Below are 25,159 nucleotides of genomic sequence, written 5' to 3' on the forward strand. Positions count from 1 at the left end.
ACAGTGGTCTCTATCTCCAGCGGTAACAACAAGCAAAGCAAAGGTTATTACTGCTAGCACGGAAACTAGGACCCACCCACATTCAGGCTGGTCTCTCCCTGCCTGGCTCTTCCTGGATCTGACGCCCGCATCTGCCAAGTAAGTAACTCTAATCTATAGTTTTTTCCACTGCAATATATTTAAAACAAATATTTCTTTACATTGCAATAAACAACAGCGAGGAACTTGCAGAAATGTAGCGGCTCATTTTGGCTGTTGACTTTTTTTTGTTTCGTTTAGCTTTGCCTGATCAAACAAACAGCCGTTTAATGGTGACGTTACCAGATAGCAACTAGCAATTAACTTTCTGCTTTGGGGACGTCACAGCGGCACGCTAGCGCTTGTAAAATGTATGTAAGGAATTAAAATAAATATTTTATTAGTCGCCCAGGCCGGATGCTACATGCTAAAGCAGTAACTCGGTTTGAAAGTGTTGTGTAACGTTAACGGACGGCTGGGTCGTTTCTGCTCTTCTGCGTCAGGGCACACGGTTAAATCACTTAATGCTTCTTACCATCACGAACGGGCCAAGGTTTTTATTATTATGCGTTTATCATTGAACAGTAAAATCATAGCTGGTTAGTTGAGAAAATGCAGGCCTGTGATGCTCTCACGAGTATAAGGACTTTGATTTTACTGCTTTTGACGTTAAAAGAGCTTTTCGACGTTCAAAGTCGAAACATGTACTACACATACAACAGTTAGTTGTTTTTAATTACTGTAGGAATTTATGTGAGTTCCCCCTCGCTTACGTATTTTTTCTGTTGCCTAACTGGTGGTATTTACTACGAGTGCCCGTGGCATTGTTTCAAAATACTGAGAAAATAAAACCTGAAAAGCAAGGGAGTGTCAGCAACCAAATGTTTTCCAAGAACTCATTTGTAACACACCCTTGGTCTTTCTGTTCAAACTAAAATCAGTAATTTCGAAAAATCGTCTTTTGTTTGGCTGTCGTTAACTTTTTAAGTTGTGTTTACGCACTTGTTCTTGCAAAATACATGCATTCCTTTTTAAGGAAGGAAGGTCTTTTATCGACACATTGCAAAATATGAACAGATAAAGAATAACAACGTAGTAAATAGGTACATTCATTGAAATTCAAGCATTTTTGTCTTCGTTTTAACTCATGAAAATCATATCTTTAGACATCTTTTTAAACTGTATGGACATTGCTTCAACTTCACACTCAAACTGTTTGATAGTTTCACTTCACAAACACAAACCCAAAATATTTTCCTGCTGGTATGCACAATGACAGTTTTGAAGTTACAGAAAGCATGCTTTGCATATAGCTCAGCAGCTCATTATCTTTTGCCCTGAACAAAATTTGTTCTGTTTAGAATTTCTTTGACATGCAGACTATAAGATTCAGGTATTAAACCACTCACCTTTCACTTAGCAGAATCTAATCAGCTTTGTCCAAATAACATTATTACTTATTAAGATTTGGCAACTGTTGCTTGTTCGCATTATTGAGGGTTTATATTATATTGTTTTCTGAGAACGGGGAAGCAAAAGTTGCACAGTTTCATAAACAGTGAACACATTGCAATGTCATTATCATATGACAGGGATACGGATCAGTGGAAGTGGTGAGAGACATTTAAACAATTTCCTATTGTCTTGGGGAAAATGTTTGTTTTGCTTCTGCTCTATATGAGATTTAACGAGCCCATTCAGTAAACATTCTTTAGACAAAAACATAAATTCCCTGAAAAAGTTTTACATAAAAAACAAATATTTACACAGTGATAGTCTCCAGCTTTATTTCACCTCCAGGTTTTGAAGATGAGCTACCCAGGATACCCTCCTCAGTCTGGAGGATACCCACAACAGGCGGGAGGCTACCCACAACAGGCGGGAGGCTACCCGCCTCAACCAGGGGCATATCCTCCCCAAGCAGGTGGCTATCCACCAGCAGCAGGTGGCTACCCTCCTGCAGCAGGTGGCTACCCCCCTGCAGCAGGTGGCTATCCACCTGCAGCAGGAGGCTTCCCCCCACAGGCAGGCGGATACCCACCCCAGGCAGGTGGTTACCCACCAGCAGCAGGGGGTTATCCACCCCAGGGGGGTGGTTACCCCGCTCCAGCTGGAGGCTTCCCTCCCCAAGCTGGTGGATACCCTGCTCAGCCTGGAGCAGGAGGTTATCCATCCATGCCTCCAGCAGGTGAGGCTCCAAGAAGAAGGCATGACAGATTACATTTGTGAGGTACTATTCTTTCTTTAAGCCAATATTTTCTTTCAGGTGGAGGCTGGGGTGCAGCACCAGGTGGCTATGGAGCGGTATGTAAATTCTTATCTCACTCTTCACCTCTTACGTGTCAGCTCGCTAATACTATATGGACTGGCTCAGGCTAAATCTCATTTGTTTAAGTTTCCTTATCTTTACCATTCCCATCTGAACCTTATTTGTTTAATATGCATTTGTCACCATGTACTTAGCTGTCCCTTCATTTGCAGCCAGGAGGAGCTCCGCAGGGATATCCAGGAGGCCCTTCCCCAGGCCAACCCATGCCAGGTTACCCAGGAGCACCTGCCACTAACCCTTCAATGCCTGGATATGGAAGTGGGGGTCCCTCCAACCCTCAGGGCCCTGCCATGCCTGTAAGATGTGGCAGGTGCATGCTGTGGTATTTAACACAAATAGAATTACCACAGCATACACACTTGTTACTGTGTTGAATTTTATCATGTCAGATATATGTATAATTTATTTATATATGTGTTTATCATTTCTTATGCTTTTTAGACAGGGTACAGGGGTTCTATTAAAGACTTTCCAGGGGCTGATCCACTGAAGGATGTTGAAGTTCTTCGAAAGGCAATGAAGGGTTTTGGTCAGTAAAATATGCATTTGAGTATGCTAAACCCATCAGATATAATATTGTTTCCCATTAGCAGTTCATTTGCTCCTTCTCCTTTTACACATCATAAATTGATTCTAACAAAATAACATCTTGACAGGCACCGATGAAAATGCCATTATTGAACTTCTGGGAAATCGTTCAAAAAAGCAGAGAGTTCCATTGATAGCAGCTTATAAAACTACTTACGGAAAGGTACTTTCATAAATAATAATGCTTTTGTGACAGTTTTATCTTAGCTGACTTTGCAGTCAGATGTTTCTGTTTTTCTGCTTAGGATTTAACCAAGGATCTGAAGTCTGAGCTAACTGGAAACTTTGAAGATCTGGTTCTTGCCATGCTGAAGACTCCAGCACAATTTGATGCATCTGAACTCAGAGAGGCTATAAAGGTTGGAAGCTCATGCGGTTGTCTCAGTAAATGGTTTCAGTTTTGGTTTTCCTGCCCAAACCACAATATCTCGCTCATCGTGCATTAGGAAAATAAGTGAATGTGAAATGGCTGGCTGCAAATGAATGTTGATCGCATTCGCTATGCTTTTCTGTAATTGTTTTAGGGTGCAGGAACTGATGAGGCTTGTCTCATTGAGATTTTGTCATCACGCTCCAATTCAGAGATTCAGGAAATTGCCAGAATCTACAAAGCTGGTGAGTTTTAATGTTGTCTTTTCTACTTTTTATTCAAATTCTTGTTGGAAGACATTATTAAGACCTGTTTTTTTTTATTTTTTATTAATGTAAGGGTATATTTTGCTTTAAGCTGAGCAGGCTTATTTGATCAACAGGTAAATAATGAATTCTGAAAAAGTCAGTGTCTGAAATGTCCTATGCAAATATTATGGAAATGAATATATTTTCCTAAAAAGCCCCTCCTTCCTTCCAGAGTACGGGAAGAGCCTGGAGGATTCTATTAGCAGCGACACGTCTGGACACTTTCGCAGACTCCTGGTGTCTCTCTGTCAGGTAGCATCAGCACATTTTGCTGGACTTACAAAGAGCTTTCTCATAAAGGGAAGTTCTGACCTAACTTCTGCACTGTGCCACATAATGTTTTTCTGCTCTCAATGCTACTTCCTTCTATTCTCTCTAGGGAAATCGTGATGAAAGGCCAAATGTTGACATCTCTTTGGCCAAACAGGATGCTCAGGTACTTGTTTAAAGATGGCTTCGTGTCCTCAACGCTCTCTGAAAGCAAATGCAAGCCATAATTATCCTTCTCCTTCTTTCCTCAGAAACTGTATGCAGCAGGAGAAAATAAGGTGGGAACTGATGAGTCTCAGTTTAATGCCATCCTGTGTGCTCGCAGCAAGCCTCACCTTAGGGCAGGTGTGTAGCTCAGGAAGTTTACTATTTTGTTTTCAGTGTCATAAATAGAATTGCTTTAGCACATATGCTTTTAAACCTTTAAAGAATTACATTGTAACTGTCATGCTTGTGTATCTTGTCTTTGAATAGTCTTTCAGGAGTACCAGCATATGTGCGGGAAGGACATTGAGAAGAGCATCTGCGGGGAAATGTCTGGCAATCTTGAGTCTGGCATGGTGGCTGTGGGTACGTTCTTTGGATCTCTTTTTTCCAAGCCTGGACCAAACTGAAGCGACTTTCCAAAGACATGCAAAAGCTTTAAGTATATATTAAAGCCACTGGTTGAGGTTGTTCTGCAAGACTTTCCTATAAATACTATGCAGGTGCAATACAGGCAGCTGTTTGACCTAAATACATGATTGAAAGCAAATGGTGGCAAGACAGACTGAAGACTACACATTGGTTTTTATGAGGCATTTTAAAATTAGAAACTGATTCTTCAATCAACTAAGTTATATTTCCAGCTGTATATTAAAGCTAGAAATATAAATGAGGTAAAGACTTAAACTGAGGAAGAGGATACGACATCCTCATTCACTGGCGACTTTCATCATAAGTGTTGAAAGTGTTTGACTGGCACCATAAGCTCGCCAAGCAAGCTCACAAGTGAAGTAAAGCGTAGTTTGTTAAATGTATATAGCAACTACAACATGCACTTACATTTCTAGGTAGGTATACGTCAGGGATCTACACCAGGTTAGACTTGACAGACCTGACACATTGCAACATTTAAACAGTGCTCGGTTGGTACTGTGGAGCCCACAGTCTGCTAAGAAAACGTCCTTCAAAGCCTTCACCAGCCTGAACCGTTTATGCAAGGCCTGATTGGTCTACACTTTTATGTTATTTACCTTAAATTCAGAACCTGCCATTTGAGTACTGCAGCAGAATCGAGACTCAGACGTGAGCCTGCGCAAACTGTAGCCTTAGTTTCCTGTTCTTAGCTGACAGGAATGGTCTTCTGCTGCTGTAGACCTGTAGATGCTGTAGATCTCATGTTGTTTGTGCTCTGCATTCATTAAAAATAACCAAGGTAGTAAAACCACAAATTGGGTCAGTTACACAACCTTATTGGCGGACACAATATAAACTAAATATGTACAGAAGTGTCTCATGTTCCATCCATTCAATTTTCACGGTCTTTTCTTTTTAAGCGTGCTATGTCTTCTTGGTTTATATGTACAACAGCATCTTCTGCTCCTTTATTTATCTTTCATTTGACTTTTTTTAGTGAAGTGCATCAAGAACACCCCCGGTTACTTTGCAGAGAGGCTCAATAAGGCCATGAAGGTACATCTGTTGTCTGTCATCCCTCGGATAATTAGTTTAGTGCTCTGATTTTGTGAAGAGAGAATGGAGAAGACATAAACGAGGTATTACATTGTGCTCACAGGGAGCAGGGACAAAGGACAGAACCCTCATCCGTATCATGGTGTCCCGCTCCGAGGTAGATATGTTGGACATCAGGCAGGAGTATCTGAAGACCTACGGAAAATCACTGTACACTGATATCTCAGTAAGTCCCACTGTTTTTGTCATTTTGACGATCAAAGCTTAATCACCGTGTGCTTGTTATGTGATGCGTTTTCTCTGGATTTCTCAGGGTGATACCTCTGGGGATTACAAGAAGCTGCTGTTGAAGCTGTGTGGAGGTAGTGACTAAAAAGCACCAAGACCCCAAAGGAGCGTGTCTCAAAAGGACATCATATACATCCACACTGAAACAATGTTATATGACCTTATATTCCGTTTGTTGCATGCATTTAGTGCCATTTTTCTGATTATTACATCAAATCAACATATATATTTTTGATTCTCTTAAATTACATAGTTTTTGCTACTGTATTGCATTTATTCATATTTTAAAGGTGCATTAATATATTTCTTTTTACACAAAAGGTTGAGTGGTAGCCAACAAAATGTGTGTGTGCCTGAAATTAACTAAATTACTGCAATGACTATATTACACAATAATATTTAAAATGTACTTTAGTTTGTAGGAAACCTATTTTGGGGTAACAGTAGAACTTCACAAAGTAAAAAGAAAGTAAGATCCGAAAAAGAGCTAGTGTGCCATGTGACTAATTTTTGCAATCCATATAGAAAGAAATATTTAGTAGAGCGCTTTGTGAATGTATTGCCAAGCATTGCAACTGTGTGTACCTACTTACAAAGGTGTATGTTATTATTGTATATGCATATGATCATATCCCAATCAATCAATCATTCTCTGAATGTAAGAAATAATATTTGCATCTCTCCTGTAATGGGTGTTTGTTTTAGTTAACTGAAATTTAACTCTTGCTTCCAAGTCTATGCAAATTAGTTTACTGCCAATCAACATTTATTTGCCTTTCACTCAGTGCTGAAACGCCAAAGCCTAAAGACAGATCATATTGTGCCGTTCGAGTAAGCCTGTGGACCTACGCAATTATTTTCTTTTGTTTTGTCTAGCAAACATTCGATAATCTTAGTTGTATGGCTACAGGAAGTTATCCATATTCTGTTTCTCAATATTTTGTTTAGTCTTTCAACAGTGTCCTTTGCTGATTTGTATGCTTTACTGCCAGCAGAGGGCTCTTAGTTCACACAAACTATGTCACCTCTGTAGAATTGATCTGCCTGAACTAACTTTTGCTGAGTATTTCCTGCACTAACTACTTTGCTTTGTAACATAATAATTGTCAAAATTCAGTGGATGCCTTAAGAAAAAAAAAAGGAAAAACAACCACCTTTGATTTCAATAAAAAAAAATTTGGCACATTTTCTTTGTGAAATGGGATTGTGTGTTTTGCATGAAAAATGACTGCGTGTGGATTTTGTGCTCTAAGCAGATGCACAATGAACGATTTGCATGTCAAAGCCAGTCTCATTTGCACCACCTAGGTCTGTATTACAGCGAGTGGGTAAGCCCCCTCCACCTCTGAGCATCATGAGCGGCAGCCTCTTGTCAAAAGGTGTGAATAATGTGGCTTACATAAGTTCTGTTTGTGCGTGCGTGTTTGCTTTATAATCTGAGAAGGGGAGAGAAATTCATTCAGGTGTGCTTTGAAGCTCAAGTGATATGGAGCGGAGCTTCATAGAGCTTTTCTCAAGGCTATAAATAGTGTCCATATTGGAGACACGGGTGTCCTAAAGTTGTCTTTCTGTTGTGTTCAGTGGCCTCGAAGTGCAGCCTCAGAGGGGATGTGTTCGTGAGACAAATAGCTTCTTTGCAAACCTTGCTTCTTGTACACTTTCTAACTTTTCATATACACCCGAAATGAAAACAGTCCACCAGCCTGAGGACAAAGAATGATAAATATTTGATGTTGGCATTTGTGTATTTTCTCTCTAGCTAAGATTTTGCACTGATATCTCGTGAAAGATATAGGTCAAAGTGAAATCAAACGAGGGAGAGAGGAGGGCTTCCATTTAGCTTGCTTTTACTTTAAGAGGAGGACAGAACACTTCCGTGATCCTGATTTCTAGACAAAGTGCTTTAATTATTAACTTGTCGATGTGATGGCATAGTGGATGATGCACTCTTTATGGAGCTTGGGACACAAAGACGTCTGTCCACGTCACTGGGCCAAGTGGAAGGTGCAATAGCTGTGAAGAGCAGCCTGAACTAGGCCTTAGCCTGAGGCTTTTTTTCTTATATTACTTGTAATGAAATTTTAAGAGCTTCTCTTAAAACTTGTAATATCACAAAACAAAGGTCTCAATAAAGGTTTATTTCAGACGCAGTAAATCTGCAGTTCATCACCAGCCTTTTAATACTATCATATAAACAATCAGTGTGAGTAAGTATTGAGCAATTTCTTTTTTTATTTGCAGTGGATTTTCTCCAGCCATCCAGTGAGGATTGTGCAGCTAAGTGACATTTGGTTGCCAGGGACCTAATCCTGCTTTAAACTTCATGAGTGCATATAAGCAAATTACAAACCCAAGGATTAGATGAACAACACATAATGAGATGTAGCAGCAGATATCACTATCCAGCATGCAGAGTGGCAGCCTGTGGGGCTTGAGGCTCTTCCTCTGATTTTTGACAGAGTGAGAAAATAAATCCTGTCCAACCATATGCTTTTATTTGTGTGTCAGGAGAAGCAATATACCAGAAGACAGCGTAGAACTCTATAAATTGCTCCCACTTAATGTTAAAAGCAAATGCAAGATTTCAGTGTTTTGAATCTGTTTGATGCTTTTAGGAATTTACATAATTCCTAAACATTGCAACTTGTTTTCTTGGTAAGCGGTGAATAGATTTCCCTGCAGGGAAAAGAAATTAGTGCTGTTGTTACATAATTGTTAAAGCTGTTTCGAATTTAAGAGGGGAAATGTATAGGCACACTGTGTACCACGTTAAGCTTTAGCAAGCTCTAGCTAAGAGTGAAAATCCTCATAAAGGGAATACGCTCTAGCTCTATGTTAAAAAGTACTAGCAATTATCATAAACAAGCTTTAAGTAGATTTCCACACATCTCCAGTTTAGCTGTGAACACATATAGATATAGACATATAATCTTACATTTAATATTGCTGTCTGATTCTAAACAATTTCGTTTTCGTAAGGATTTTATCTTTTTGTGACGTCTCCCTCCTTTGAGACCTGATGGATTATGTGGAGCAGAATAAAGCTTGCAGAGCGGGGCAGTTGTGTCAGGGGACAATCCAGATGAGAAACAGGCAACTACAATCTGGAGGTATAATCTCCTCACAAAAAAGAGAGATCAAATCATGAAATAAGAGCTGCTAGATTTCCCTTGTAATCAAATAATAGCCCATTCAGATGCCCACAATGTATGTGTGGGATTTTCTGAGCAGACTGGGTTTTAAGAAGTCAAGCAATGTCCGATTTGTAATCTAGTAATATTTACATTTAAAACTGCTTAAGTGTTAAATGTGTTTGAATTTGCATCCATAAAATTGCTACCTAATCATTAGCTGTGTTTTGGAGAGTGAATCACTGTATTACATGGTATGACTTGATGTGATAGTAGAAACATATGATAAACTCTTATAAAATGTACAACAAAGTCATAATAAGTGTCATCCACTGTATCTAATACAATGTGTGTACTGGCATATAGTTATTTTATTTTATTAAAACCTTCAGCCAGTTAGTAATTATCATTAGAATAAATAATAATAAGAAAATTCGGAGGAGAAGATCATCTGGTAATTTTGTGATTTTAGAGCAGTGCACAACCTTTCATCAGTAGGTTTTACTGTAGAGATGACCTGTGATCAGTGACTGTTTCACCAAAAGTACATTTGTCGGCCAGAAACAGTATTTCACTAGAAAAACTGAGAAGTGAAAAATGATCTTGTTCAACAGAATATATATGATTTTATTTTATCACCCTTCATATTCTTCTTGCTGCACAAGAGGGTTAAGGAACCACCAGTCACAGAAATATCTCTGACTTTTTGTCACCTATGAAGACAAATTTCATTAGACCCTGAGAACCTCATGTTATCTTTTGTAAAGGATGCTGAAAGAGTCATCAAAGCTTCCCAACTAAGGTTTTAAACAGTTTATATACTTCACTTAATACAATTACACTCTGGAAATGTTTACGGTTGATTCTGTTATTTCTAGACTTGATATACAACACTTTATGAAACCACTGGGTGGATGAGGAAATGGTTCATCTAAAGCTGGAAAAGAATAAATGCTTACCCAGCGCTCAGTTAATAATTTAATAGTAACACTTTGTCATATAATCACTGCTATATAGATCTCTATATAGCAAAAAAAATTAAGCTAAATGCCTGATATTGCAACTGTGTAGACTATAAAGGTGACTTCTTAATTTAACTATGAGGTCTCCAATATCATCAATCACATCCGAAAACACTAGGGGAAGTAATTCAGGAAGTCTCTGGTACATAATGAGCTACATAAAAGGTCAAAAACCAACAATGAATGACCCTTGAACAGCGCTGTATTCAAAACAGACTGAAAGCACGTCACTGGTTCAGAACTACTTCTCATTCTTAGCAAACGTTTTTCTTGGTGGATGTAGTACGTCCACCAAGAAAAAATATCTAAACTAGATTTTTAATTGTTTACATTTTTAAATATTATGGATAAGATGTAAAAGAGTGACCAATACAAAGGTTTGTAGCAATACAAAAGCCAACATCTTCCATGGGTGTGCATTAGTGCACATGATATGAGTTACCTGCAAATCTGTGCAGGTTTTGCTGCCCTACTGGCACTGTGGTCTTTTTCAGGGAAGACCTTGGTTATTCCACTACACTGTGCATGTACTACAGAAGCATGATCAGCAGTTAAAGTCTACACCAGTCTGCTAGTATTCCAACAAACACTGAACATATTTGGCACACTGGGAAACTAGTTATACAACAAGGGAAGTACAACGCATTTTTTTCTTTAAAATAAAGCAAGAGTTTTCAAACATTTTCTTTCTTAACAAGAAATGATGCAACACAGGAGTAAAAGTCCAACACTCTCGAAAGATTTTGGCCCCAAAAAGTAAAAGCTTAAACCTAATACGTTATATTATTACACTTATTTTGCAATTAATTGTGGGGTTTATATAATTTGCATCATTTTAGCTTTTTGGGAAGGGTGTGTAAACTTTCAAAAACTGGGCATAATAATGAAAATTAAATCGTCCTCAGCTAAAAAAAATAAATAAATACTTGTGAGTGAAAACAAGCCCGTCAGTATTGTTTTAGTGTGTTTTTATTGGCATTCTTGAATGCCTTCCACATAACTAACTCACACAGAAAGCGCAAAACCAGTATTACATAAGTTGTGGTAATAATTACAGCGGTAATTATAGCGGCGGGAAGCCAGGTGCGTCTAAAAAAAAGCCCCGCCCACGTTTACCTTAAATGTCCATTGCACGGAAATATGATTGGCACAGGGTTACAGCTGCTCGAACGGTGAGACATGGCGGAGTTTGTAGTCTGACTGAGAGCGCTCCTGGAGAGTTTCCACACTTTTCAACATGACTAAAGAACTTGATTTGACGCCGAGGTTGTTTCCGTAGCGCAGGCAAAGCGGGGCTTAAAGAGGCAGAGGCGTCATTTTTCCGAAAAGGATAGAGAGCGGCGGTTGGGAAAATGTGTTGTCATCTTCATGCAGTCAACAGCCTTGGGCAACAAATATGGCTACTTCTTGTGTATCCGTCAATTCGGGTTGAAAACCGTCCTGACTGGGTCGAGCGGGGTAGTTTCGCAGAGTCACGGCAGTAGCCCGAAGTTAAGTTGACTACCAGAAAGATTAAAAGGCTGGGTTTGTCCCGAGCTGGTAAACAGCGGACGAGCGAAGCGGAGAGGAGATGGAGCCCAAGCACAAAGAGTTGTTGGAGAAATGTTACCAGAACTTGGTGGAGTCAATAACAGATGCGGACAGAGTTGTGGACGCGTTGGCTCACTGCGGGACCCTAAGCCAGCCAGAGCGCTACGAGCTGGAGCACAACTGCACCTCCAACTCGGAAAAAGTGGACCTTCTGCTGAAGCTACTAATGAGTAAAGACGGGGACCATTTCGCAGAGTTTTGCACTGCTCTGGAGACAACACACCCTCACCTGCAATCTTTATTGCTGGATGGCATTGGACCAGTGGATCATACGAGTGGTGAGAAACAATTAAAGTGTTAACGACCTCCTAATTAAATTGTTATAAGAGTATAGTGTTTATGAAGAAGGGGCGACGTGTCAGAAGTTAGGGCTTTATCTAAAATACAGTGAAACGGTGTGTTTGGGCCCCTTGCTTTTGATATTGCTTATGATCCAACCTGTTTTCGATCCTCTCCTGAGCATGATCTAACAAACATTAGTGCTATTGACCTTATGACAATTTGATGAAGGGCATGACTTTTCCTTTGGGCAAGACTTTTCAGGGCACAATCATGTGACCTGATGCCTATTTACACTCTCACTACTGTGCTTGTTTCATTTAGCATGTCACCAAAAGTACAGCCTGCTAGCTTTTTTTGTGAAAGCATTTAATGGACCTAAAAAGACTCAATCAATATAGGGAGGGACTGACTGTGTGTGGGAATCAATAACCCACTATCATAGTCAAACGAATGAGAGATGAATCAAATGCGTTTTAGTGCGCACTGTGCAATGAATTACTCGAGGGGGATATAAACTGGAGAATAAAGGGCATCAGTTTGATTTGTTTTTGGTGTAAAACTAACTACAGTTAAGATTATGTCAGCACCGGTAAGTAAATTACCTTTTTAAATAACTAATTGTACGGTCTTTACAATGTTGCAACTTAAAGGCATTCAGCAAACTATTGTTTTATTATAAACTTGTGAATGGATTCAAAATTGCCTTTGTCCACCTACTGTAATACTCCACAGCAGATGTATAGAAAATTAGTTTCTCTGTGGATTTGTCAGTATAGTATAGTTTTACTACTAACACGATACTGTATAGTGTAATGGTATAGTGCTTGTGGAACTGAAATTATTTCAGAAGTATGACCCCTGGCAAGGAGTTTCTGATTGATTCAGTTCGTCTGGTTTAGTGGCAGGTTTATTTAAACATTATGGATGGATTGGGACTTTTAAGTGATAAATTTTTGGATTTGATACACGTATGACACCAGATGTTGCAAGATACTGCAACATTGGATTTGGGATGCACTGTCTTGATATTCTTAAATATCTCAACCTAATTCAGATGCAGTTGTCCTTCCGAATCTGAATTAGCTGGATGATAGAGTACCTTTAAGCATTACCAGAAACACAGGATCTCAAAACTCTTTTATTTATCAGTGATCAGATACACTTTTTAGAGAATATTCATCCTGCCTGCTCGGGATACATTAATATATGGACTGTTGGCTTGTCTTAAGAGGTGAACTAAAACTGCATCTTACACAACATTTAATGTTCCAAGGTATCGGGGGTTCCACCTTCGACCCTTATTATTTAACCCTTAAGTTTATCTAATGGTTACTAAATATATCTTGAAGTAAGGATAAGCCTCTGAGATAATATGGTCTCATAATGGCACAAATCGCAGATTAGTTTATAATAACTTTGTAATAGTTCTGTTTTCTACGTGGATAATCACCCTTTTTCTAACTAAGTGATAAATACATGCATGTGATTTTATTCACAGATAAATCCACAAACTATAGATATACTCTCTATTTTTTGTGTTCATCATAAATCTCTTATTGCATTCTTTGTATGCTGAAACAGTAATGATGTATTCTCTGGACTTTACCTGACATCTTATGCAATAGCATAATGCATGCACTCTGACATATGACCCTTACTCAGCACTTCTGTTGCACTTTGACATTTGAAAAACAAACAAACAAAAAAAAGGAACATCCATCCAGTTGCTTTCTTGTTTGCTATCGCGTCATACTCAGTTAGCTACCAGGTGTTAATTATGCATTATTTTGGCATAATTCATAAGAGAACGCAAGCTGGACACTTCTGTTAGTTTTTCTGAGCCTTCTCATTTTTGCGCTGCATTTCACAATTGTGCATTGGGTCTAGAACTGAGTACTGATAGGCACTCTAGTTCCAAAGAGCTTTGTACATGAGCATGTTCTGGGCTAGTCATAGTAGTGTGCAAATCCCCGTTGGTAGTCACACAGGACACAAATGGGCTGAGCTGTCTTCTGCTACTGGGCAGACAGGTTCCTCCACTGTGTGGCCAAAAGACGGGCCTTTCCAGAGAAAAGCAACCTATGTTTTTACATAATATGCACCATCAGGAGCCAGTTGCAGTAATTGACAAGTCACCCCAAAAAAATATGAGAGCCACATGTTGGTAAACCCTGCCTGTTCAAATGCTTATAACATGAATGCTAAATATATCCTTTAATCACTGACCTACAAAAAGTTCCACATGATGTAAATATGATGCCTATAGTACCGAACAGGGTGTGTATCGCCCAGGGCTTGGTTGTTTGTTTGTTTTTATTTTTTTGTTTTTTATTTTTTTAAATAAAGATACTTTGTAGTTTCACATAACTATAGCTCTAAGGCCTGCCAGCGGAGACCTTTCTGTTTAGATTGTTCTCATCGTTTCTTAAGGAAGAATAACACAATGGCTGCACATTATAAGGGTGTGTATCATGGGAAGTTTTGCTTTGTCACTGCAAAACAAGAGCAGGTGTTTTGCAGTTAGCGATTAACGAGTGTTATGTAGCTCGATTTCTTGGTTTCGTTCTAGATTTTATTAGGCGGAAAGAAGAGAATCTAGTTGTCTCCAGTGGTTTTGAACTGTTGACACAGAGGGTAGTTATTGCAGAATCGGTGACTCATTAACTTTATACCACAGTACATATCAGAGTGTACTTATTTATAGAAGTAGACTGTAGAAGAAAACTGATGTCTGTGTTCGGGATGCTTTTCAGTCTTCTAACATCTATCTCGCGTAGCAGACTTCTACTTTAATTAGAATAGCTTCTCCGCAGGGACATATGTCATTGTTGCAGTACCATCATAAATGCATATTGTGGTATTTCAAATAATTTCTTTCCAAGTCTTTCACATGTATCTCCAGAGATGAAGTTAAGTGGGATCAAGTAAAATTTCATCTGTTGCTTTGCTACTGACAGAAATGTCTTTTTTTTTTCTTTTTTTTAAGTTGAATGCTAATCGGTTTATTTGTCCAGTTAAAAGTTTGTTTACAAAGTATTAAATCAACTGAAAGGTTGTTTGGACAGAGTGATAATAATCTGTGTTCATGTATGCAGAGGAGCGCTGAGTTTTCATGGTGAAAGTTTAATGTCTGAGTTTATTTTAGAATAGAGTGTGAACAATTTAGTTATGAGAAACTCCACTGATATGAAGGGAATTTAGATAAAGTCAAATTTTTACTTAATTAATATATTTTGTATTGTTTAAGGATGTGTTGTTGGCTCATTTGTTTACTGGTAACATTTTAAAATCAGGTCAAAGACTTGGTGGGCATACTGGGATATTGAACAAAGCAGAGTGACTACAACATTAAAACCTGTGCTTTTAGTGCTATATAACTGTACCATGACTGTGCTATGATACTGGAGTAAATAAGTAAGCCCAACTTAACCCTTCTGTTGACAAAAAAAGGGCCTGAATTATATCCCTCATTAAAAGCTGTATTTTAGGGTTTTCTGAAATTCAATGTTGATGGACAACACTCTGATCTATTGCTTAGAAAGTAATCTTCCCCCTTTTGTCAATTAATTACTCATTATATACGATATTTAAGTTAGAGCTTTAAGATGCAAGTAGAAAAATGCATAATTCTTTTAATGGAAAGGGGTAGCATTCAGAATATCTTTCATTTATTGTTAGTGGCACATAGTACCAGATGTGATTTAAGATCAGCACTTTACTTTTGAGCGATTGTTCTCACGTTTAAAAGAAATGTTCAAGTTGAGAGTAAACTCCTACTAAAGACAGTCTTCCCACTTTCCGTTTGTTCTTGAGAAGTGGTCTTCTTATACCATAAAATTGTGTACAGATGATCAAGTGGCTGTGACCGTAACTACGAGATCAACCTAAATGAAATGCTTAAGTGGGCAGGGTCAGACCTCAGGTCACATGACTTCCACGGAGCAGAAAAGTAAGTGAGTTATGACATTCTGCACCTTGCCTATTGAGGCACTCTCTGCTCAGAGTCATGGGAAACTTAAGCTAGAGTGAGAACAAAGAGAGCTCAAAGAGAGATCGGTCTCTCCTTTTTCTTTCTTTCTTTTTTTTGTCCTTCAGTGGGAAATAGAGGGTTGAGCCATGTTAGCTGGGCTCCTCATAGTCTCAACTCATTTAGTTAGTGGGAACACGGCCAGTCAGGGGTTGATTTAGAGTAATGGGACGTGGGTAAATAGAATCGTTTGTCATGCTCTAAGTCTACACTAGACTTTACATCAGGAGTGGAAGCTGCTGATGTAACTGAACTATAAGCTGGTCACTCCACAGCAGCGCAGTAAGATCTCAGGAAAGGTGCACTGCTGGCTGTTTGATCAAGCAGTGTGCAGTCAGGCATCAATAAAATTCTAATCCTTCTTGTAGAGGATAAATAACCACGTTTGAAACAACTTGATTAACAAAATATAGTCAATGAAAAAACCTATTGCTAAACAATTCCTTGCTCTACTTTTACTGTAATTTATACAGTCAATGCCCTCTTATATTTTATCAATGTGTGCTTTGTGAGGGATATGACAATTTCTAGCTAAAGATTAATATTTATTGGCTGATTTTCATATGTTTGCATTTTAATACAGATCCCTATTACCATAGTTTTTCCATCTTTATCCAAATATACTGTCATAAACTTGAGCATTTAACATGCTAACTGAGGCCTGTAGAGTCGGAGATGTACCTCAGCATTGCACGCTCTGACCTTGGGCTGAATTTGCTGAGAAGTCCACTTCTGGGAAGAATTAAAATGTTTTCATTTTTAAAAGTGTACCAGTTCTTCATCTCACTGCTTTAGAACTGTTGGTAGTGAAAACATGATGTACTGTAGCAGATAAATATTGGCCACTCCCACTGATAAATGGCATCTTATTTGGCAATATACTGAAGGCAGTCAACACATCTTTTGTTTTTGCTTGTTTTCTTAGAAAAGGTGACAGACCAGATAGTAACTTAATGACAACATTTCTAATTGACTTGACCATTTGTGTAACCATTTGTTCCTCTGTTGTTGTAAAAAGCTAATTGTTTCTTCTGAATCTGTTGTGAAAATTGCACACTCTGGTAGATCGTGACACACACAGATTGCATCAGTTATTTCCCTTTTAAATACTTTTCTCTTTTAAAATCTACTGAAGAATTACTTTTACATTGGTGTGTGAAATAACATCATCTTCTTCATATTGTTCAGTGGTGTACATAAAGCTTCCTTTCTGTAACGTTAATTATGAATCACTGTAAGCTATAAAAGAGGGCCTTTCACAAGGGGGGGACTGTGTGATGTTGTCAGAGGAGATAAAAGGAGAAGCTCTAAGGCTGCAGCCTCTTTGGGGCCCTGGCTAGTATGTATTCAAGCTCCCTGCCCAACTGGTAATTAGCTACACTCTGTCAGCCCACAGGCCCGTCATCCCAAGTTGGGGAAAGTCCCACCTTATTATTCCTCCAGCTGGCTTTTTTCAGTAAAGGCTCCCGAATGTAACCCAAGCTGCACTGCCTTGATGTACCATACAATGCTGGAGATGATCATCTGACCATAAAGCAGACACGGTCGAGTACGCTTAGACCTGACTTTAATGTTTCTGTTCATGCTGCAGGGTCCACTTACAGCGTCTTGTCCACCATGCCATCGGACTCAGAAAGCAGCAGCTCTCTCAGCAGCTTAGGTGAGTGTGGTACTCATGATGACTAACGATTTAAGGTAAAGATGGGTCCAAAAAATCTTCTTTGGAAAAGGGGGGGGGGGGAGAAAAAAACAGTTGTTCTGAGGAACCAGACGGCTTCTAATTGTTTAGGCTCTAAGCACATGCAAGTGATTACACAGATGTGACAAGGATTTAAAAATACACACACGAGAGAGAGATCTGTTTCTACTCTAGAAGAGAGGATTGGTCTGTGCTGTTGAAGCTGAACCAGTGTTTATCACTACGTTTATTTTTGTGGTATATTCAAAACTGAATGAGTAGATCAATGATGACAGACAATATTTAAGTGACTTTGGCTAAACGATTATATAGATTAAATAAAATAATGGTCAAGCTCTTTACCCATAACATAATCATGAACTTGTATGTTTGTAATTTATTTCTTTAGCCAAGTTTGCAGCTCAGATGAACATAGACTACATTTTTACTGAAATATAGCTATACACTCTAGCTGACATAAATAAAACTGCACTGAACCCCGTCACTCGCATCATTTGAACTTTGCGATCGGCACAAGCCACCAGTGACATGCTGACTCACACAGGTACTCCTGCTCAAGCGTCCTCCCCTCCACCTGCCCACATGGACAGCCACCAAGTGAATGAGAAAATGGAGACCATTCTGTTAGAGTTGAGACAGGTGACGCGTGAAAGGGATGAGCTACGCAAACGTCTCGCCCTCTCTTCACCTGGAACCACCTTTGATGACTGCAGGTAGTGTTTTAGTCTCATTCTACAGCCTGTTTTCCAACACATTTGCAGAAAAGCAGAGCAATCTTGTTTCTACCTGCACTCTTTAGATAGAGGTATTTTGCATTCTTGAGCATTTAAAAGCCCTGCCAAAAAAAGCAAGAGCTATTTGACGTAAACTTGTGCTCGTTTTGTTTTAGAGTTTAGCATAAGATGTGAGGATACAGTTGAACTTTCTCTCTTTCCTTACGCTCCCAAAAGTACAAAGTTTGCATGTTTATCTCACTTATGGCTCTCACATTGTCCCATGTGGCATCTCAGAACTTGGTTTTTGATGCAAGTGTGTTTCCCTGTTTCCTGCTCTGTGAAATAGACCGAATGCAAAAGCAGGTCATGACTATGAGCGTCTGAAGCTGCAGTGTATGAAGGCAATGGCAGACCTGCAATCCCTGCAGAACCAGCATAGCACCACCCTGAAGAGGTGCGAGGAGGCTGTGAAGAAAGCAGACTTCTACCAGTAAGTGGAAAGCCTACTAGGGGACTTTGTAAATTTTTTAACAGCCGGTGCATTTGTGCTGTATGCATTCAAGCTCAGCCTGCAGCATTTTTAGCCAGTATTCTGTTCTTCCTCACATATTCACAGCAGATTGCGTAGAACAGATTTTATTTTTGCAAGAGTGATAGGGATGAAGCCTTTATATCAGTTCAAAATCTCAGTTAAGCTATAAAAATCCCAACAGGTCTTCTTCAATTTGATTTAATCTTTGGGATTGTTTGAGGGCGGGGGGACTATTTGTATTATTTAGTAGCAGGGCAAATCATACATTTCTGGCTAAAGGTTGAGGGAAGAGACTAGAATATGCTCTATAAGTATTATCCTTTTGTAAAGAGTTCACCATAAGCATGCTCTGTAATCAGTATGTGAATCCTGTGTATGCGGCACAGCATCTTTGCCGTGAGGATAATGCTGCGAACGGAGCATTTGGTGTCTGGTGAAATAAGCTGTACTGAGTTGACATGAAGGGAAGGCTAGTCCATTTGTATGATTTTTAATGATGCCATACAGCCTCTGAAGTGTAGGGAACCAACATCTGGCCCCCAATGCAAACAGACAGATGAAGGATTATGTCCGTGTTTAAGCCTGTACTTTTGCGTCCTGTTTGCACATCAGAGAGAGTCTTTATTTATCAATGTCCTCTCTGCCTCTGTACTCAACCATTCACTCTAAGCAGCATGTTTTTGTCAATGGAAAATCACATTCATGTCTAGCAGTTTTAATATTGTACTTAAATTAGTAAGTCGCTAAACACTTAACCATTAACCCTTAGTAATTCTGAAGAATTTTAATTAGTCCTATTAGTGATTCATGTTTTAGAAAATTTCAAGTTAAAGCTTTATTACATAAGAGGTGCGGTTTTTTTTTTTTCCTATTAATGTTAATATAGTGACAGGAAGACCACAACAGCCCTGTGGCTTTAAATGAATTAATTAATTGTTTTTAGTGACAGCACGGTGGTGTGGTGGTTAGCACTGTTGGTGCTCAGCAAGAAGGTCTTGAGTTTGACTCCACCTCCTGTCTGAAGGGCATGTTCTCCCATGTTTGCATGGGTTCTCTCCAGGTACTCCGGCTTCCTCCCACAGTACAAGAACAGGATTAGGTTAATTAGTGATTCTTAATTGCCTGTAGGTAGAACACAGTAAAACCATCTGTGAAAGTTAACACACAAAAAACAGTTTGTGAATGTGAAATTATGTCAACACGGGGTACTTCGTGTAATTTAATTTTTAGGTAGTTCTGAAATGATTAGTTTGACCACAAACTGCAGCAGTTAATCATTTCCAGTTGCAACAAAAGATTTGTATGCAAACTGTTGTGCTGGCTACTTCAAAACCTGCTTCGAGTTGGGTGTTCCAGTTAAGGAGATAAGACTGACGTGATTGTGCTGGAAAGATGACACCAGAAGAACAATATGTAATGAAATCCTGAAAGAAGAGGGCAAACAACACAAGAGGAAGTGGAAAGCACCCACAGAAATCTCATCAACATGATGTATCAATGGAAGAAGGCCAAAAAGGAGACTAAATTGCTCTTGACTAATAAAATATTTTTTTTAAAAAGAATCATAAAAAACAAAAAGATGGTGCTTACGTCTGTGAGAATAATCTGTAGACCAGCAGTAAGGCATGGCAGAAGAAGCGTCATAGTTTGGGACTGATGTTCTGCTTCAGGGCTAATATACCTTGCAATCATTAATTTATGCAGTTTACTTTGAAACTGCACCGAGAAATTGTTCCAGGAGAATGTCAAGGCAGCAGTTTATGACCTGAAGTTTGTAAGAGTTTCGGTGATTCAGCAAAACAATGGCCTAAAGCAAATCAACAACAACAGTAAATCATGTCCCAGTGGCCAAGTTAGAGTCCTGACCACAAATCAGCAGAGCTGCAGTGACATAACTGGCTACAGCAAACATTTCAGATGTTTTTAAGAAGCTGCTTTTAGCTACTACATTCAAGTATTAACTTACTTTCTTCATCCTACACTGTGGCTAACTGGTGCGATCCAAATGACGTGTGTGTGTGTGTGTGTGTGTGTGTGTGTGTGTGTGTGTGTCCCCAAATATTTTTTGATTTATGATTTACTAGCTGAATATATGTTGCCAGAGACACAGTAGATGGAGATGTATATATTCAGTGCTGTAAATGCTGATTTTAAAAATCGCTGGCAGCACCCATGGTTTGATTGTACCCATTCTGCTATCTCCACAGTACACTGCACAGCCGTCTGGTGAGCGAGCACACCCAGCTGAAAGAGGAGCTCGAGGTGCTGAGACAGGACAACATCCAGCTGGTCAGGGAGCACAACCATGTGAAACAGGCCTGCGAGGAGCTCAGGAGGCTGCATGATGATGATCAGAGGGAAGTAGCTGATATGAAGATGCTACACCAGCAGGTGCCTGTGTAATTTTTCAGTTCTGTCACCATTCATGCTTAAAAATGGGACACAAACAACATACAGACACAAAAATATAAATGGGTATATACTATCTAGACACTTGCAGACACCCCTTTCCATCTCTAGTTGGCCGCTGACATAAAATCAGTTGGATCTTGACATTTGAGATGGACATTAATTTGCTCTTGTCTCGGTGACCATTATGTCCAAAAGGACAATGTTGTTCAGACAAATGGGGTCAGACAAGCTCTGTCCTCTCCATGTCTCCATCCATCAAAACATTCTTTCAGATTACAAAAATGACTTGACCTGAGTCTCTCACCATTACTCAGTCTGACATTCACCGTGACTGCAGTCACAAGACCATATCATTAAATGTTAGCAATGCCTTATATAACCATGGAGAATGTGTATAACAGGGCTAGTTGATAGCAAGGATACGTTCCCCATTGTCTCTAGAAGTCATGTCATCATTGCATAAACTACTGTTCAGCCTCAGTCAAATTAGGAGTCAAATTAGTTTTAAGTGATGCCAGCCCAGAGAAGACATTTATTGTACAGTTGTTAGATTCCAATTACATACTATAATTTTTCATGTCTAAATGTGTCCTGGTTTGTCCGTTTTTGGCACTCTGTTCATGATTTGGATTAGATTCAATAGTAATTTAAACGTTACAAACAAAATATTTGTAAACATGAAGCCAGACTGAGTCCATTGGATCTCATCAGTGCTTAATTAACTAAATTAACTTAATTAACTTACTGGTAGCAAGTCAAAAAGTTTATTCAGCTGATTTGACAGCAATTCTGTCTGTCAGGTCGACTGTACTTATTGTACATTTGAGCGTCTTCATCTTTTAGCTGTGGTTGCTAATTGGTGAAACTGTGGTAACATTAATCACTGTTTCGACCACAGTCTCCTGCGATTGCTTCCTGTACAGTTCCCACAGAACTAGTAAAATTGAATGGCAATACATTTTTAATGGTAGTTAAGCTTATCCATTCATGCTAAAAGCATGTAGTATACCCCAGTTGCTGCTTGCATCAGAAGCAGACTGCCCTATAGGATGTTAAGAAGCTAGACAGAAGCTAGATACAAGTTATCATCTGGTTCACTACAGTTCAAGTGATATTTCAACAGTTTAAAGTAACATTTTGTTTAATCTTCACTGAAACGGGTAATTAAATGATTTAGGCACTTCACTTTAGATTTATATCAAACAGCACAACATTTCAGCATCTACAGAGTTGAAAAGTATTCCGGATAACTTTTTCCAAGTGACTGCATCAGCTCTTATCTTGATATAGTCCCATTATTGCCCTCTAATTCGTTAAATAACCCGACTTAATGCTATTTGCAGGTAATGAGAGAGGGCTCCTCTGATGTCCTTAACAAACTCTACGACACAGCTGTGGATAAGTTGGAGGCCGTGAAGAGTGACTATGAGACTCTGAGGAAGTGCTACAATGACAAGTTGGCCAGTCACAATGCCGATTTGAGTCGTTTGGACCAGGCTGAGGAAGAGAACCACCGGCTGCAGAAGCAACTCGACATGCTGCTGAAACAAAGAGATGCTGCCATCCACTATCAGCAGCAATACTCTTCTTCAATAAGAAGGTAAAGCTGGAATTATTAGGTCTACAAAGCCAGCAGGGCTACAAACTTCACACAAAAACTGAGCAACTGTTAAAAAACTAAAAAGCAGTTGCAGCAAATTATACTACAAACTGAGTACTTGAGTACAGAGCCAAAGTCAGATCTGCACAGTGCTTAAAATGTGCTTAATCCAAGGCAGATGAAGCTTTGCGGATGTCCTCCCATTTATAGTTTTCTTTTTAGATGCTTAAATTCCACATTTGATCAGTCTATGATCTTATTGTTCATGATTTTAATGTTTTAAGCACAAGACAGAGTAGAAATGTTTACCCTTTGGAAATTAATAGAGGCATTGAATCCACTGCATTCCTTAATCCCTGCCTGATGCAGGTTTGACAACACCCACCAAGAACTATCCAAGGCCACAGCCCACAATAAGGAGCTACAGCGAGAGATGGAACGGCTGCAGTCTGAGGTGACGCGGCTCAAGACCCAGCAGCTCAAGGCGGCAAAGGACAGCGAGAAGTACAAGGAGGAGCGGGACTCTGTGATCAGTGAATATCGCTTGATCATGAGTGAGCGGGATCAGGTGATCAAAGAGGTGGACAGGCTCCAGACAGGTCTGGAGATGGCAGAGGCGAAGCTAAAGAGCACTTCGTCAGAGAGACGGGTGGCCAGTGAGGAGCTGGAGGCTCTCCGACAGGTAAAAGCTAAAATGAGGGATCATCAGTGAGAACTGAAAACGGTTAACCATTTCACAGACGGGATCAGAAAGCACTGGAGGAATAACTATTGTGATAAGAGACATTTGGAATTATACATGCACTATAAAGAAATTAATTTCTTCAGATTTACAGGGCTCCTTTTAATTTAAGTGAAACTGTTAATGAAGAATGACCATTTGCGTAACATCTGTGTCTTAAATATCTCTTGTCGTTAAACTGCTGAAGTCATTCTTTTTGGCAACAGTCAAAGGTTTAGGGTGGCTAAAAAGTAACCACGTCATGATCACTGCTATTAAAACCCACAGTTCAGGAAGAGAAATTTGGTTATGCTTTTTAACTCTTCTGTGTAAAATGAACTTGAGAAGCTCTCCAAAATAAATACATAAAAAATCCTTTTAAGAGGAGCAAAATTCTTTAGTTCTTCATCTAATAGGAAGTTTGTCTGGCAGCATATCTTTGTGCTGAGATAAGAATGTATTCCTCCCCAAGGAGGGAATTCCAGAATCACAGCGATGTAAGAAACACGTCGGCATAAAAGGAAATGTACAACAATATGCAAATCATATTAAAATATTCCAAAATTCTCAAGGTAAAAATTTAAAAAGATATAGAAATTTACTTTTTTTTTCTTTATTTTCTTTATTATTATTATTATTATTATTATTATATTTTTTTTTTTTTTTTTTTTTTTTTTTTGGATGAAGGAGCTGGCCTCAGCGCTGGTGGACAGGGACCGAGCAATCTGTGAAAAGAATGAGCTGCTGGAGAAATTCTGTCATGAGGTCAAGGACAAAGCTGAGGCCCAAAAGGAGCTGAACCAGGCCTGCAAAGACATCGAAACAGTGCGTGAGGAAAGAGATGTGGCCCGGAAGGAGAGGACAGAGGCCATCATCCAGAGGGACCAGCTGTTGCAAGAGTATTACCAGGCCAGACAGGTAGCCAGACGGACAGATGATTTATCATCACAAATGGAGGGATTGGTTTATTTCTCTGACAGTAATCCCTTCATCCCATCTCACATAGTAGTAGTTTTTTATTTTATTTTATTTTTTCTTCAATCGGCTGGCTGGTTTCTACATATTGATTTCTGTTGAGAAATGTGTACTCACCCATCATTCTGTTTGCAGTGATTGTCAGATTAATTATAAAAGTCAGGGATGCCTACATTAGGAAATTACCAATAATTGTAGTGACAGGCCTCACCCTCACTTCCAAGTACACCAGAAATCTGCACTGCGTCAGAAATGGATTGTTAAGCAAAACTGTAGACTGAAATGGAATTAATGCAACAGTGTATCAAGTGCAAGCGCTCTAGATACACCATCAGACTGAGTTTTACATTTGTTTTATTATATCTGGTTTATATACCTAATCCAGTCTATGGCTGTTTTATACATCATAGATGGAAACTACATCTTAGTTTACAGAAATTTGTTTTTGGATGGATGGAGTCAGCTAAGTTGAAAGTTTTGTTTCTTAAAAAAAGCAACAAAATGTCTTCATAGCTTGTAATTAATACCTTGTATTTAAAAAAACCAAAAAAAACCAACAAAGCACTTTATTTAGTCTATTGATTAGTGTACAAGCAGAAAAAATAAA

General features: G+C 39.1%; 2 protein-coding genes across 7 annotated transcripts in view; both read left to right on the forward strand.

Annotated features, from left to right (window-relative positions):
• Positions 1-7,030, forward strand: LOC113028332 (annexin A4-like). Of its 2 annotated transcripts, XM_080305457.1 has the most exons (16): positions 1-138; positions 1,819-1,942; positions 2,006-2,206; positions 2,285-2,322; positions 2,500-2,643; positions 2,789-2,876; positions 3,004-3,098; positions 3,181-3,294; positions 3,460-3,550; positions 3,786-3,865; positions 3,993-4,049; positions 4,135-4,228; positions 4,358-4,453; positions 5,499-5,557; positions 5,661-5,783; positions 5,871-7,030. In XM_080305457.1, exons 2-16 carry the CDS (start codon positions 1,828-1,830, stop codon positions 5,928-5,930), a joined length of 1,455 nt encoding a protein of 484 aa, XP_080161583.1. In that variant the 5' UTR covers positions 1-138; positions 1,819-1,827; the 3' UTR covers positions 5,931-7,030. The 2 variants fall into 2 exon arrangements, with proteins under 2 accessions (XP_080161583.1, XP_026034306.1); XM_026178521.2 differs by having other exon boundaries at positions 1,819-2,206.
• A 3,925-nt stretch (positions 7,031-10,955) lies between these two features.
• Positions 10,956-25,159, forward strand: part of LOC113028333 (disks large homolog 5-like) — a 30,523-nt gene continuing 16,319 nt past the window's right edge. For 2 of the 5 annotated variants that reach the window (XM_026178522.2, XM_026178524.2), the window contains exons 1-8: positions 10,956-11,866; positions 17,489-17,557; positions 18,141-18,309; positions 18,659-18,802; positions 21,052-21,235; positions 22,600-22,856; positions 23,226-23,538; positions 24,265-24,495. In XM_026178522.2, coding sequence (XP_026034307.2) covers positions 11,569-11,866; positions 17,489-17,557; positions 18,141-18,309; positions 18,659-18,802; positions 21,052-21,235; positions 22,600-22,856; positions 23,226-23,538; positions 24,265-24,495 — 1,665 coding nt within the window. In that variant the 5' untranslated portion in view covers positions 10,956-11,568. Of the gene's footprint in view, positions 11,867-12,343; positions 12,460-17,488; positions 17,558-18,140; positions 18,310-18,658; positions 18,803-21,051; positions 21,236-22,599; positions 22,857-23,225; positions 23,539-24,264; positions 24,496-25,159 lie in introns of those variants that run through there. The other 3 variants (XM_026178523.2, XM_026178525.2, XM_080305051.1) reach the window with 3 other exon arrangements.

This window comes from Astatotilapia calliptera, chromosome 8, assembly GCF_964374335.1.
Source record: "Astatotilapia calliptera chromosome 8, fAstCal68.1, whole genome shotgun sequence".
In the NCBI taxonomy this organism is placed as follows: domain Eukaryota; kingdom Metazoa; phylum Chordata; class Actinopteri; order Cichliformes; family Cichlidae; genus Astatotilapia; species Astatotilapia calliptera.